The 16891-nt window shown below is 42.2% G+C and overlaps 1 protein-coding gene across 5 annotated transcripts in view; it reads right to left on the reverse strand.

Moving 5' to 3' along the window:
- GK (glycerol kinase) overlaps window positions 1-211 on the reverse strand; it is a 52986-nt gene extending 52775 nt beyond the window's left edge. For all 5 annotated transcript variants that reach the window (XM_048494017.1, XM_048494014.1, XM_048494016.1 and 2 more), the window contains exon 1: window positions 18-211. In XM_048494017.1, coding sequence (XP_048349974.1) covers window positions 18-98 — 81 coding nt within the window. In that variant the 5' untranslated portion in view covers window positions 99-211. The remainder of the gene's footprint in view (window positions 1-17) is intronic.
- Window positions 212-16891: the final 16680 nt, after the last annotated feature.

Raw genomic sequence — 16891 nt, forward strand, 5'->3', positions numbered from 1 at the left:
CCTTTTCTCACGCTTACCAAAAAGCGCGAAGAGCTGGTCCCTTGATCGATGGCCCCCACCAGCGGACCCATCGTCCCTCTCTGCGCCGCCGCTGTCATAGAGAGGCTCAGTCCTCTCGACTCTCGGCCCGTCTCCTAGGCGACCCTGATAGCGTAAGAAGAGATTCCTGAGACCGCCAAGCCGCCCAATCCCTTTCACTCCATTGACAGGCGCGTGGCTTCTCGGATTAGACGGGGGCGGGGGGGCGGGGAAGGGGCGCTGGCGAACACGCGGCTGCTCAGTCGCCAATAGGAGTTCGGATAGCGGGAGGAAAAGGCGGGGCTTCCCGCGAACTAGGAAACGGACCTGAGGATCGAAGCGAGGCCGCCGGTTGGATTTAGAGTGTGGGTCTCTCCAGCGACTGGGGGGGGCGGCGCCTCTCGTTCTGTACTGCCGCTGCAAGAGCGTAAATTGGGAGGTGGGAGCGAGAGGATGACAGCGCAAATGACGCACGGAAGACGCGTGTAAAATAGCGCCCAGGGCAACCTCTGGAATTGTGCCCCTGTACAACAGCGCCCAGGGCTGTTTGCACGGCTCTCATGGCTCTGCTACATGTAAAGAACGAGGAAAGTGGAAGCGTACATACAGGTGGGGGTGGGGAGTGGGGGTGGGTGGACTACTTACAAAGGGGGAAAGATGATCATGAAGGAAGGAAGAAAATTCAATATGAAAACAGGAGTCTGGCGGCACCTTTCCAAGTTTCTAAGCATAAGCTTTTAGTAGGGACACAGCTAAAGAAAATGGGGGTCAGGGCAATCACTGAAACTGTCCCCCCCCACAAAATCTTGTAGCTAACTATAGTGATATCATGGAACCAGGTAATGTCATACTGAATAGTTGTATTTCTTGGAGTCACAATGATATCGCTTTGAACACATGGCTATTTGCCAGACCGAAGAATAAACATGGCATGAAAATTAATGATGTGCTAAGCGTAAGATGTGGTTGGATCTCCAATTTATATGAGCAGTAGTTATCTATACGAGCAGTTATCCACAGAAGTCATAGAAGCCACATAACGATAATCTAGGGCCCTTTCCCCACTTACCTTTGTGGGCCTGTTGCTGCGTGCTGCTCCCAGTGCGCGGCATCTCTGGCGCACGCCCGGGTGTCCTCAAAAGGCGCCATTTTGAGGAGCGCCAGGGATGCCGCGCGCTGAGGGGGCGCGGGAGCGGCAGTGTTGGGGCGGCTGCGCTGTCTCTGCCCCTGTCAAGGGAAGTGCCCCCGGACCCCATGCTACTTGAGGAGAGTAGCGCGGGCTTAAGGTAAGTGGGGAGAGGGCCTAGAACATCAGGTGCCCAGAGCAAAGAGATTTGCTTATGAGTCTTTTAGTTAGTGTACCTACATTCTTCTTTCAAGAAATATTGCAGGACATAAAATTGTAGGACAGGATTAAAAACTGTATTGGGAAAGCTGGGAGTGGGTAGGAGACAACAGTTGGTCAATACCAAAATAGGGATTCCCACGTTATTACAGTTGAATGCAAATCACTTCCTCTGACCTAGAAATTATCCTGTAATTACTGGTAGCCTTACATATGGTTACTGAGTAGTGAGAAGAAAGCATTCTGTATGTGTGCAGAATGTTTACAGTCTAATAATACATACATTTGATTTTCTTCTTAGCACATTTATTTAAATCCTTCCAAAAATGTTATTTCTCTGTAGTAATAGCTGATTAAGACTACCTGACTGTTATCCCCCCCACCCCCGTCCACCATCCCACTGGCTTTCTCTAGTAAACTATTTTTTGTTGTTGTAAACGGCTGTGGATTCAAAGTAACACAGGGAAAAAAAGAATGGGATTAATTTATAATCAATTCAAAAATCAGAAAAGCCCCAAAGTTTGAGGAATAAAGATAAATACATGAAAACAAACTTTGTAAAAACAAAACATTCCAAATTGTATAAATATCCTAAAATAAATATACAACAAAGTTACAAAAGAAATATATTAATGGTAAGATAAAAGGCCAAATATATGTCAACATCGGTCTTCACTGGTGGTCTGATATGCAAAATTTTACAAACTGACACTGACACACAAACCACACATAGGAATATAATAGATTTAATAAGTCTGTTACACCATTTAACATTTACACAATACCTATAGATTGAAAGATCCTAACATATAATTTGCTATGGGATGAAATGCTGCAATGATGAACCTCCCTACCAATTGGCATGCAGAACTAAAAAAGTGAGTCCTGCTTGTCCATTGGTGGCAACATTCCATCCACTCCTCCACCCACCTTCCCGCAACACAGGAGAAAGCTGGGCTCCACTGGGCTAGCCAACACCCTCCTGGTTCCCTGCTACCACAATCCCCCAAAGCCCAGCACAGCTGGCAAAGCAACAGTGCCTTGGGGCCTGCTGCTTTGCCAGACCTGTCAACACCCTCCTGGTTTTCCCCCACAACCCCCCAAAAGCCCAGTCCGGTCAGTGAAACAGTGGTGCTTTGATGCCCTCTGCTTCCCCAGGCCCTCCAATACCCTCCCAGTTCCTCCCCCTGGCCGGAGGAACAGCAGCACCTTGGCGCCTGCTGCTCTACCGAGCCTGCCTGTAATGACCCAGTTCCCCCCCTCTCATGAACCCTATGCCATCAAGGAGGCTGGTGGAGCATCATGCACCAAGGTGCCTCTTCTCCGCTGGCTGGGGGTTGGATTGGGAACCAGGTTGGTGTTTGGAGGCTGGCAGAGCATCATGCACCAAAGCACCTCTGCTCTGCTGGCTGGGCTGGATTTCTGGGGATGGGTGTGGGGAACTGGGTTGGTGTTTGGAGGCTGCCAGAGCAGCATGTGTCAAGGCACCTCTGCTCCGCTCTGCCTGCTGGGCTTGGCCTCTAGGGATGGGGTGGAGAACTGGTAGGGTGTTTGGAGGCCGCTGGAGCGGCATGCACCAGGGTGCCTCTGTTCTGCTGGCTGCTGCTCTGTTCTGCTGGGCTGGTGGAATGATACCCACCAACGGGCAAGCAAGACTCACTGATTGGTGGAGGGTTCATCGTTGCAGTGGTCCACCACTTAGGCAATTATAGGTGGGTTTTATTTGATGTGGGTTTTATTTGATTTGTGGAGGAAATTGACATTTTAAAATACAACTCACAGATTTCAAGAATTCCCCCAAGGGGAAAAAAACCATGTTTTCTTTGTTGGTACCTACTTCATTTGTTCATAGTGGCCTTAATTTTAAACAGAAATAGCTGGATCAAGTTGTTAGATCTTCCTCAACAGACCCATCACTGTGACCTTTCCCCCCTTTTCACCAATGGTATTGAGTAATTTCATTTTGCAAAGTTCACAGATTGTTATTGAGTACAATTTCTCCCTCGACCCATCCGCAATCTGCCTGGCACAATGGATAGCCAATGTAGTCATAATTCTGCTTATAGGAAAGCAGAAAAATTGTTGGGATGCTCCACTCAGAAACAAAATTATACATATTTGAAACTGACAATGCTTCTAGTATAGTTTTCATAAATTTCACCTTACATATCTGGATTCTGGAGCTTCTTTTGAGCTACATTTTTCAAGAATGCATTTTTATAGCTTTCAGATCATATTCCAGAATGAGAATACTTAAAAGTTCTCTCTGATATCATAAAATAGCATTAGCATATAAAGTGGGCAGCAGCTGCAGTTTTATACTTTTATGTTGCCATTAAGCTCAATTTCTGCATTTTACTATTATAAGATTTGTAGAATGAATTCTGTTCCCTTGTCTATTGTAAATGTTTGATGATTAAAGCATCTTCAGTGTCAGAAAAGCTTAGGGTCTTGCAAATTAATTCTCTCCGAAGTGCCATGGAAGACCTATGTCTTAAATTATATGCCATGTAAAACATAAGGCTAAATAAAAGTTCAGTGTACTGTAATTTATTATTATGTATTTTATTTACATTATTTATAGTCCATCTTTCTCATAGGACTCAAGGTGGGTTCCACAGAATGAGCCAATTCAAGCAACCAGATAGGATATTCACTGAAGCCTTTTGTAACACTGGCTTTTTCTGCACAGCACGAATTAAACATCTTGAGAATGTTAAAAGAAGCATTTTGGGAAAGAACTCCACCCAATGTTTTCCCCCAAGAGAACTTCAGGACGTTCTGCTTCTTCTCAACTTGGGCTTTAGTGAAAACTCTAAACTAGCGATCTTTTTTCCTCAAGATGGATTGAAGACGTTTCCTGCTTGCTGTGCAGAAAGCAGGAAACGTCTTATTTTTCCCACCTGAATTCTAACAGTTCAGACTTTCATTTCTGTTGCAGTTCGTACCTCCCATTTTCTGCTGCTTGTGACTCTCCCTGCCACCAACCATTTGGTAAAGGTTTCCCTGGAGGTTTCCTCAGCTTGCAGCTCATTTGCCTGCGATTTCACTCCATAAAGTACATGAAAAAACCTAGTTTGGACTGGCATACACATCATTTTTCCCCATTTTGTTCTTGTTGTTTGGAGGGCAGAGTCTTTGAAGCTATGATTACTCAACATATGTGCATATTGCTGATTCTCATATCATGTCATTGTAGCTTCATAGACACCGCCCTCAAAATAAAAAAGAGGGAAAACAACATGAGTGTGGAATCGCCAGTCCAAATAACTTTATTAATGTACTTTATACAGTGAAAACGTGGGCAGATGAGCTGCAAGGAGAGGAAACCTCTGAGGGAAACCTTCACCAAATGGTGGGTGGCAAGAATCCTAAGTGAGAGAACATAGCTAGTGGGGGGGGGGGGGGGAGGCAGGAAAAAGAACCACTTTCCCTTGCAACACTTTTTTTTGTCCACACTATGCAGACAAAAAAAGGCAAAATAATTATTTTTTAAAAGCATCTACAAGATATTTTATTTGTGTTGTGTGTAAAGGGCCACTGTTACCCTGCTGCCTGCATACAAAAGCCCTCATGAAAAGATTCAGTTTTGCATACTGCTCTCTTGCTGCACACAGAGAAATATAGCTTAAATGGTGAGCCCTCTTGATTCACTGCTGTTTCAGATACATGGATACTTTGAACACACAAGGATTTGATATAAAGTGAGAATACCACTAGATATGACATGAGCAACTTAGCACTTTATTTCCTGAAAATCTGTAGAACTAACAATAACAATAGACCCTTTAATATACCTAGTCTAAGGTCGATTCCCCACGGGGGAAATAACATGTGATAGCCCTGGTAGGTGCCCTGGGACAACAGGAGAACTCCCCACAGCTCCTGGGTCGAATTTGACTCAGTCCCATGCCAGCCCTGCAAAAAAAACCTAATCCAGAGTTTTTCAGAAACTACCAGGAAGGTACATCTTTTCTGGCATTTTCTGGTGAACATGGGATGAGCCCGGTATTGTAGGGAATCATTTTCCCACCCTAAGTCTCCATTCATTCTGTCAGCCAATCACAGCTAAGTCTCTTGGGCATGCACAGAACGGGAGACTCAGGGCGGGCAGGAATACGCCTTTTTATTTTTTCTTCTTGCATACAAAGCCACGTCCATGCAATTAATAGACACATGTTTGTGTGCTGTTCTCGGCCACAAAGCTCTATGCTTTGTGACAACGTAGCTACTTAGCCATTATGTAAAAAAAAAAAAAAAAAAGGAACGCCCATTCACATGCTCACTGTAACAGCCAATCAGGAACGAGAAGCAGAAGAGGCGTCGAGATGATCCTGGGCTCTGATCAACTCCAGACCTCGACTGCTGTGGGGAGTGACAGACCAGGATCAAAAGGTACTGTACTTTATGGTCCCAGTCCAATCCCAGGATGATTTTCCCCGTGGGGAATCGACTTAACACAATTTGTCTTGCCATGGCTGATTCCACATGACAGTTTTCTACTTTGGTGGTTATATTGATGCTACAATTATTAGTCAATTTATACTCAAAATAGAAATTCAAGATGGTACGAGATAATCTGTTCTCACCCTTATTAATCATGGTTCCCCTTTTACACCAGATGCTTATTTTTTCCAGTACCCCCTGCCATCATCATGCCATTTTCATGATCTCTACACATCCCCTTTTATTTGTTGATGCATACACAGCACTTCTCAAGAACAGCATAGTTTTAAGCCCCCTCTTCCCCAAAACAGCATTTTGCTCATTTGTAGCACTGAACAAGACACTGGTCCAGACTGCACCAATTTCACTGTGTAACGAATTCGTTCCTCCTATATATTTAGGCTCCATTGCCACACTAAACAAGACATGGTATCATTTTTCACCCCCCAATTCCCTATATTTGGGTTCCATTTCAACACTGGACTGTACCCCCGCCCAGGGATTTCAATGATGGATGGAAAATAAGTATGCAGATAGATAGATAGATAGATAGATAGATAGATAGATAGATAGATAGATAGATAGATAGATAGATAGATAGATAGATAGATAGATAGATAGATAGATAGATAGATAGATAGATAGATAGATGCACATCTGCAAGGGTGGCAAAGAGGTAGCCTTGCTGTTATATGGTACTGAAAAAGATGTGGCTGAAAGAGTCCTCCCATTCTGGAGCTGCATCACGGCATACACTTGCCAATAAATCAATAAGATGCTTAAAGAAAAGCCAACTTTTTAAAAGATAACAGAACTGGGTGCAATGAAGACAGAGTGATGTATCTTATTGCTAAATGACTCCCCCACTTCTGAGTTGATGGAACACGCAGGAAGAGACAGTAGCAACTAATGCACTGATCCTACCTTCCTCCTTTGTGTGATTGCTGGATTGCCTGTTCAGTGTGAATGCATTGAGGAAGTGTCCATGTGTATATTCCCTTCCCAAGATCAGCAAAGCTCAGAAAGCAGTGTGATTGGTCATAGGGAGGGATCATATACGCAGAAACTTCCTCTGCATGTAGGTGCCATTCTCATGAGCCAGTGATTTTGCAGACTGGGTGGGGAGCAGCATACTTATATCTGGTTTCCTGTCCTGCACATTCAGTCAATGTCTGTACATGGCTATTTATCAGTAACTTCCCACTCAACAATAGAGATAAGCACAGTAGGTGGAGATATTAACTTTTGATTCTTCAGCATGAGATACTTTCACAACTGAAGAGTAACTTGAGGGAAGATGGGAGGATAAAGTGTAATAAAATGTAAATTTGTTGTAAAATAAATCGATCATGCACAAATGCCTTATAAAGGCTGGATTACAGGCCAATTATAGGCTGCTGTGATAACAGGCAAGAATTTATGGAACAGGACCAAGATCTGTGTTTTCCCCTTTTGTACTCCATGTGACACTCATTGCATTAGATTTCAGATTTAGACTACTTGAACAACTATCCTGAATTAGCAGTTAACTGCATTCATATTTGAAGATAAATTCATTCTGAGCAATTTGGTGACCAAAGGCAATCTTTGAAATAATTAACTGACGGAACCAGCTATACTATGGTGGGTAAATAAATATTAGGAGTTAGAGAACCATTTACAATACTGTCTGCTGCATATTTAAGCCTCTCTTTTATTGCCTAATCAATGCAAAGTGGGATATTATACAGAAATAAATACCCCACTGGAATGACTGTGCTATCTTTGCATTATGTCAAGATCCATATGTTAATATCAAACATCTGAAAAGACAGCTATAGAATGGAAGGCTAGGTGATGCTAGAAAGAACAGGCAAAATGTTTGCTTCGATTGCGTATGGAAAAGTTGTTTCTATTACTAATGGTTAAAGGCTAAACAAAATTACAGGTAATTGCCAGTCAAACATTAACCAACATAGGTTGAGATCAGTAAGACGGAAGTGACGATGGATAGAAATGGCAGAAATGTTCCCCTCCAATTGATCTCTGGTAACTGGTACACCCCAGCCTGTTTAATAACAAGACTTTGGTTTCAGTTGATTTATTTATTGTGAAACAGCATCAGGAATGATTATTTAGACTTCTGTTTTTCAGCATTGCAAGCACCATTGTACCCCACATCACCCCTACATCCTGTTGCCCACCCTGCTGTCCAGTTCCCAAGGGGGAACGGCACCTCTCCAATCCCACGGTCTGCTGGAAGAAAAAATTGCCTTCTTTCATTAGGATCAAAACAACCCACGTAGCTGGTGGCTAACAAGCTGATAATGGGTCTAAGAAAAGGAAAGAAGGGAAGAGAGGAAGTCTGAACAAGAAGCAGGTGCCCAGGTCTTCGGTGGGAGGTGAAACGTGGCAAGATCAAACAGGATCAAAATATAAAGGTTCAGGAAGTAACTATGAAAACAGAACAGTTTTTCTTTTCTTTTTTTAAATACCAGAAATTTGGGGGAAATTGTAAATATATGCAATACTTCTTTATATCAAATGAATTTATTTAATTGCTTTAAGACCAAAAACATAGACAAAAGTTTAGTATTTGCAAAAGTTTAGTATTTGCAGTATTTATGGAATATATATTTATATAATTATTATTTTAATTATAAATGTATTTTCTATAAAATTTTTAAATATACTTGAAAGAGAGAGAGAGTGTGTTGCAAATTGCTGGTTCAATATTCTTTCTTGCCATGTGTATCTTAATTTTGCCATCTGATAGCTAGGAAAAAGTAAAAACTGAAAATAAAAAATAGCTTCTATGGTAAATTAAATGAAGTATGTCATTTGGACAGAAAGAGTCCCAAAAAGTAAAAAATAGTTCTAGCAGTTTATGCGGATATAGAATGAATTTTTTTTGCAAACAGAGAACTCTTCAGCAGTGTATTGGGGCTGTCTCCTTCCTCCCCCTGCCTTGTCTGGTCCCATCTCTTCTCTGCCCCTGGGCTGCCTTCTACATCTCATTCCTCCTCTGTTCCTTCACCCTCTGCTGTCTGTCATATGATCTGTTGTTCAAAATCCTGTCCTGTCTTCCCCACATTCCCTTTTCCCTGTCGCTGGCTTTTATATTCTGCTTCATCCTTGGCCATGGCATAGCTACCTACTTAGGAGGCAGCTCAGCTGTGTCCCCACTAGACTGCAGTGCCCAATTGTTTCAAAGGCCAGTTTTTGAGCAAAACTGGTAAATGATTTTTATTTCTGAGGAACTCACATTTTGTTAATGTTTTTAATTAGGGAAAGGCCTAAATAAATCTTATCTACATAATAGAAATAACAGAGGTAAAATAAAACATCAACTATAATGATGGGCAACAGTCCTATATATAAAAATATTTGAATGGAATGTATATGCTGTCTCTCCAGGGCCTCCCTTAAGAGGGCTTACAACTAAAAACAAAGCCCTGAAATCGTAACAATACCAGAAATTAGCAATACTCATTGCCCTTTATATGTTTCTCCTGACATATGCACATGGAAGTTAACACTATGAGTTTATTTACTTAGTAGTGAAGGGCTCAGGCTAATCTGATCCCATCAGACCTCAAAAGCTCAACAGGGTCAGCTCTTGGATGGGAGACCAAGGAAATTCAAAGTTGCTATCAGACTATGACAAACCACCTCTGAACATTTCTTGCCTTGAAAATACCATGAGAGCAAGGATGTGGGTAAGGGGGGATCCCAGGTTCAACCCCCCATTACATGTCCGAAGCTCCACCGCCCATTAGTGGGGGTTTTTTTGTATTTTTAGTGTTTTTCAGTTTTGGGCCTGTAGGGGATGCAGCTTTTAGGCTAGCAGCACCAAAATTTCAGGGAGTTTTTGGGAGCCACTCCTGATGATACCACCCAGGTTTGGTGAGGTTTGGTTCAGGGGGTCCAAAGTTATGGACTCACAAAAGGGGTGCCCTCGTCCCCCATTGTTTCCAATTGGAGCTAATAGAAGATGGGGGCTGCACCTTTGACCCCATAACTTTCGACCCCCTGAATCAAACTTCAGCAAACCTAGGTGGTATCATCAGGACAGTCTCCTAAATATACCCTGAAAGTTTGGTGCTGCTAACTTAGCAATTGCACCCCTGACAGCAGGCACCCCCCAAAAAAAATTTCCCCAGATTCTCCTTTTCAATCCACCCCCTTCGGCATGGATTTAAATGGAGAATGTGAGGTCCCCAGTTTAAACATTGAAAGTGCTGCTGTTTAAGGGTGGGGGATAATCCACTCCCATACATCATCACTTTCAATGTTGTTTTAACTGGGGACCCCAGATTCTCCCTTTAAGGTGGATTTAAAAGGAGAATCTGGGCTCCCTGGTTTAAACACCATTGAAAGTGATGCTGTTTTGGGGTGGATTCCAGCATCACTGCAGCTGCTCATGAGGTGGGGGTGCAAAACTCAGATTTTGCTCCAGGCTCCATTTTCCCTAACTACACCTTGCCCGGAAGGGAGGGCAGAAGAGACAGCCGGCTGAGAGCCCAGCTGCTGGGGGAGGGGCAGGGTGGGTGGGCGGGGCAGGGGAGTCTGCCATCCCTGGCCTCGGAGAGCTGCGTTTATAAGCACTGAGGTCCAGGGCAGGGCTTGGGGTGTGGCCACACCTCCAGGGGCAGGTGGGAGCAGGGCCCCTCCCCCAAACCTACCCCATAAAAATCTATCCCTACATCACTGCATGAGAGGTTATAATAAGCCAGCTGCAACTTGATGGCATTGCGCGCACGCACACACACATACACACACATAAACACAATGCCATTAAGAGAAATAAAGTACAGTTATTAGGGTTCTCAACCTGCAGGTGGAAGCTGGAAGTCTCCTGCTGTTACAACTGACCTGCAGGCAACAGGGATCAGTGTACCTGAAGAAAAAGACCACTTTGAGAGATGGACTCTGTTGAAGTCCCTCCCCTCCCCAAAGTCCACCATCCTCAGGCTTCACCCCAACAATCTCCAGGTATATTCTAGCCTGGAGCTGGCAAACCTAATGCTTATCCTCTCTGTCAGCATTCCCCTACATGTAATCAGGAACATGAACTTTAAGTTATGAAATTTGGTGTTTGAATGGTAAAACATAGGCAATCTTAAATCTGAAAATGAAATCTCATGGGCCATGTAGGGGGATGTACTTCTATTTAATTGTTTAATTAAGGCTTATGTTAATTAAGTATTTATACTACTTTTGCCACTGCTATATTTAGAGGTTTTAAACACATTATGTCAGAGCCCCATTGTGCAATCCTTTTGTAGTTTCCCGATTATGGGTGCATCCACACTATCATGACATATTGTCTGTTTGCTACTAGATTGTCCTGTGTGAAGATACAGTCCACTTCCAAATAATAATTATTATAGTACAATATCCAGCAATGTAAGTACAAGAAAGGAGCTAGAGGAGATGGGGACAGGAAGGCAGTAAAAAAGTTCATACACATACTGTATATAAAAAGCAATTTCAGGAAGAAGCATACATTTTAACTATCACTAGGTGGCTCCAGCTACTTAGTTACCTCACAGCATGATTGGCGTTATCCTGAGACTTTAGGGCAGGCCAAAGTTGCTTGCACTCCTATTGTTTGTAATCTTCTTATCTGTTCTTTTAAAATAAATCTAAATACAGATATTAGCATGCATTCTAAGAGAAAATGACAAGAAATAGCAATAGTTGATACTCAAGTAGGATTGTCAAATTTTGATTGAAAAGGACTTTGCACTAAGACAGCAAGACACTTTGTTTTTGGCTAATAAATTATAAATAGAGGCCTGCTGAATAGAGGTGATAAGAACATTGAAAAACCTCCAAAGCTGCTAAGAAAAATAAACCTGCAAAACCTGAGCTTCTAATATTCAACTGTAAACTATCAATAGCTACTGTTGCATATGGAAGCAAAACTCCCCATTTGTTTATGCTGAGATCTTTTGAATTGCAGAATAGAGTGAAAAACAGTTTAGTTGTATATTGAGTAACCCTGTGATACCTGTATTAGGTATTCAGTCCTAATTAGGTATTAGGACTGAACCTGTCACCTTCCCTTGAGGTGGAGATTATTCTGCCTTCAGAAAACTGACAAGGATCCATTTTCTATGTTAGCTAAATGGCACAATGAGGATTCCTTTGTCTGTATAAATGTAATATGAACTCCTGGATATACAGTTGTGGAACCCCAGGAATACCTGGTCCTCAATAAGAGAAACACTGGTCAGTGAGAAAAATTTATTATGGCAGACACATCTGCAAGGAACAAGCCTGCTATGCTCTCACTTTTCTTTCATTGAACTGTGAAAGGCATATTGCTGCTCCTTGACTTATGGACAGCTATCCAAGGCAATAAAATATTCACCTTCTTGGTAAGAACTAACATGGACTTCAGAAGAGGCATGAGATTCTCATCCTCTGGAAGCTGGAGGTCAGGGGCAAAATATCCATTGCTGAGCAACTGGGAATAGGCTGTAATTAGGCACCCAAGTATCTTGGCCAGGGAAATTTTATCCTCACCCCCTGGAAGTAAGCTCTCTCACCTCACAATTCCTCATATATCTTTTATTCTGCACTGTTCTAGCACTTCCTTTCTATTAGGAAAGATATTATCAAGCAACCATTTATTGCATAAATGACTGCCAGTCTCAGGTGAGCCACCAGAGCAAAACTTTAGTCCTGTAAATAGCCATATTCAAAGCATCCATCCCTTGTTGATTTTAGTGGATTTAAGTCCAGTAACCCTATAGAGATCAATAAGATTTCGGAGGTATAAACTTACACAAGTCAAAGCTCCCATTGAGAAGCTTATAATGCAAAAATCTTGTTGGTCTCTAAGGTGCTATTGGTCTCGAATCTAATTCTTCTATTGCTGACCAACATGGTTATCCTTCTGAAACTAAATTCCTGGCTAACACCTCATTTGTAACAGAGGACATGTTTTGACTGTGCAAGAATTGAGCAATCAGCAACATTTTTTCTCATTCGCTGACTCATTCCCACTCAAACCAAGATACAGGCAAAGGGTTTTTTAGTCTTGCCAACTGGCATGTGAACAGCAGTATAGGTTTTGGCAGATCCCCACAATTAGGTGTTTCAGCTGTTCACTACCATTTGATGGTATTATGGCTTGAATAAAAATATGTAGTGGCACAAGAAGAATTCTTATAGAACCTGCGTTTCTTTTTTGGGGTGGGGGTGGAGGACAAGTGATTCAAGAGCCCTTTGCCAAAATATCAGCTTGAAGAGTAAGGGACTGAGCAGAGGCGTATTGGGGGAAATGACTCCCAGAGACAACAGCAGACCTTCAGTTACTTATGCCAAAAATGGGTGAAGAGATAGATCATACTGTTATATGTTATATGTATTATCTGAAGTAACATGGGCATAGGGCATGAATATTATTGAGACATTTCATCTTCTAAATTTTTTTTCAAAGATGCAACTTTTAGATTACTTAAGTACTATAGTACTAAAGTACTATAAAGTGCTATAGTAAGGAGAGAGCATTCCTGGATATTCTAAATGACTGGCTTACAGCAGATGGTTGTGGAACCAACCAGGGGAGAGGTGATCCTAGATCTAATTCTATGTGGGACCCAGGACCTGATATGGGAAGTCAATGTTATTGAGACAATAGGGAACAGCAACCACAATGCTGTCAGATTCAGTATCTCTGCATGCAAGCAAGTGACAACTACTAATGTAGTTACATTTGCCTTCAGAAGGGGAAATTTCTCAAAGATGAGGGGGATAGTGCGCAGGAAGCTGAAAGGGAAAATCAAGAGAGTCAAAACTGTCCAAGACGCTTGGAGGTTATTTAAAAACACAGTAATGAAAGCTCAGCTGGAATGTGTTCCGCAGGTTAGGAAAGGCAGCACCCAGTCCAAAAGAAAGCCACTATGGTTAACAAGGGAGGTTGAGGAAATTATCAGAAAAAAAGATGTCTTTTAGAAAATAGAAGTCCAGCTCGACTGATGAAGAATACGAGAAGGAACACAAATGGTGGCAAAAGAGAAGCAAGTTAACTGTAAGGGAGACAAAAAAGGATTATGAGGAACGCATGGCTGCAAACATCAAGACCAGCAACAAACAGTTCTTCAAGTACATCAGAAGTAGGAAGTCAACTAGGGAAGCAGTAGGCCCAGTGGTGGGATTCAGCAGGTTTGCACCACTTTGGCAGGACCGGTTGTTAAAATGGTGCTTGTAAACAAGTTGTTAAATTATTTGAATTCCACCACTGGGTAGGCCCGTTACATGACAAAGGAGCAAAAGGTGTGCTGAAGGATGACAGGGAGATTGCAGAGAATGGATTCTTTGCATCTGTTTTCACCCAAGAGGAGGTGAGGAAAATTCCTGTACCTGAACCAAGTTTCTTAGGAGGCGAATCCAAGGAACTAGCGAGATAGTGTAGACAAGGAAGAAGTTCTGGCAGCCATTGATAAACGAAATGCTACCAAATCCCCTGGCCCAGATTACATCCAACCAAGAGTTCTTAAAGAGCTCATGAAATTGCTGATCTTCTCACTTTAATATGCAACTTATCCCTGAAATCAGCCTCCATCCCTGAAGACTGGAATATGGCCAATGTCACACCAATCTTTAAGAAAGGATCTGGGGTGGGGGTGGGGGGACGGGTGGGAAATTACAGGCCAGTCAGTTTGACATCTGTTCCTGGTAAATTAGTAGAATCTATCATTAATGATAAAATTAGATAACATGTAGAAAAGCAAGACTTGCTGAGGAAAAGTCAGCATGGTTTTTGCAGAGGCAAGTCCTGCCTTACAAACTTACTAGAGTCCTTTGAGGATGTAAACAGGCATGTGGATAAGGGAGAACCAGTGGATATTGTTTACTTGTACTTTCAAAAGTCTTTTGATAAAGTTCTGCACCAGAGACTATTGAGAAAACTTAGCAATGAAGGAATAAGAGGGAAAGTCCTCCTATGGATTAAAAACTGGTTGAAAAACAGGAAGCAAAGGGTGGGTGTAAATGGGAAATTCTCACAATGGAGAGATGTAGGGAGTGGTGTCCCCCAAGGATCCGTTTTGGGACCAGTGCTCTTTAACTTATTCATAAATGACCTGTAAGTAGGGGTGGGTAGTGTGGTGGTCAAGTTTGCAGATGATACCAAATTAAGTAGGGTGGTGAGAACCACAAAGGATTGCGAAGAGCTCCAAGCAGACCTTTATAAATTAGGTGAGTGCGCTAAGAAATGGCAAATGCAGTTCAATGTAGCAAAATGTAAAGTGTTGAACATAGGCAAAAAATCCAAACTTCACATATACGCTACGGGGGTCAGTGCTATCAGGCACAGACCAGGAAAGGGATTTGGGCATCTTAGTTGATAGTTCCATGGGAATGTCAACTCAATGCATGGCAGCTGTGAAAAAGGCAAACTCTATGATGGGGATAATTAGGAAAGGAATCGGGAATAAAACAGTAAAGATTGTCATACCCTTATATAAAGCAGTGGTGTGACCGCACTTGGAGTACTGTATTCAGTTCTGGTCACCACATCTGAAAAAAGGATATCAAAGAGACAGAAAAACTGGGGCAACAAGGATGATTGAGGGATTGGAGCACCTTCCTTATGAGGGGAGGCTGCAGCGTTTGGGACTCTTTAGTTTGGAGAGGAGACGTCTGAGGGGGGATATGATTGAAGTTATAAAATTATGCATGGGGTAGAAAATGCTGACAGAGAGAAACTTTTCTCTCTTTTTTACAATGCTAGAACCAGGGGGCATCTATTGAAAATGCTGAGGGGGAAGAATTAGGACTAATAAAAGGAAACATTTCTTCACACAACGCGTGATTGGTGTTTGGAATATGCTGCCACAGAAGGTGGTGATGGCCACTAGCCTGGATAGCTTTAAAAGGGACTTGGACAAATTTATGGAGGAGAAATCGATCTATGGCTTCCAATCTTGATCCTCCTTGATCTGAGATTGCAAATGCCTCAGCAGACCAGGTGCTTAGCAGCAGCAGCAGCAGAAAGCCATTGCTTTCACATCCTGCATGTGAGCTCCCAAAGGCACCTGGTGGGCCACTGCGAGTAACAGAGTGCTGGACTGGATGGACTCTGATCTGATCCAGTAGGCTCTTTTTTAATGTTCTTCTTATGTTGTTATGATAGCCTGGAAGTGTTTAGTTGAATTACAAATAAGTAATGGCTTTCCATTAAATACAAGATATGGAAAACATTCACAAACATATGAAACCTACAAATTACTTCAGTGTAATAAAGCACATTGTAAATGTTACAACTTTGAAAAAAAGGATGAGAAGGGTGAAGGTAAAAGTACACAAGTCCTAGGATTCCCAAAAAATTTTTTCATAATGTTATTACTACAACTGAATGCAGCTGAAGTAATACCCAAACTTTGCTTAGAATCAAAAGGAGGCACTGTTAGTTCCATAGCTTGGATTTATTTTAGTTCTTGCTTCACTGCTGTCTTTAGTCTGCAAAGTTCTCTTCAGCTGAGTAGTACTGGATGGTGAAAATGCTGTTGAAATTCTTAAAAAAAAATTTTCAGTGACTGCATTCCGGAAATCTAGGCAGATCAATGACAACACATCATGTAGTAACGAACTATTTTAATAACGGGCAGTTTAAGAAAAGGGTTTCAGGTAGTTACAAAAAAAGAGGAAGGAAGGAAAATTTAAACTTCCTCCTCTGCCTTGCACAGGGACTTTCCTTTTAAGTTTCTTGTATCACTAAGCATTGAAGAGAAAGCTTTTGCTCTCTGTGTAACTGTAAACGAAACTTTTTTACTTGAGAGCTACATTCCGAAACAAGGGGGCATAGCTTTTAAACAGATAAGGAGCCGTGAAACATTTCTGCGCATCATCACGAACTGCTGCACACTTATTGCCTTAAAGTAGCTGCTCAGTTCTTGAAGGTATGTGAGACTAGAATTTTCTTACATAGATTGTTTTCCCCCCTTGCATCTGCCTTATTTTATTTAATTTTTCTCCTTACTGCACATGCACTGTGATAATGCTTAGAAGATTGCATTGCAGAACAACCTAGATTTGTAAGGTTTATGCCTACAACCGAGGCTACAACATGGTTCAGTTTAGGAACCT

Source organism: Sphaerodactylus townsendi, linkage group LG04, assembly GCF_021028975.2.
Source record: "Sphaerodactylus townsendi isolate TG3544 linkage group LG04, MPM_Stown_v2.3, whole genome shotgun sequence".
In the NCBI taxonomy this organism is placed as follows: domain Eukaryota; kingdom Metazoa; phylum Chordata; class Lepidosauria; order Squamata; family Sphaerodactylidae; genus Sphaerodactylus; species Sphaerodactylus townsendi.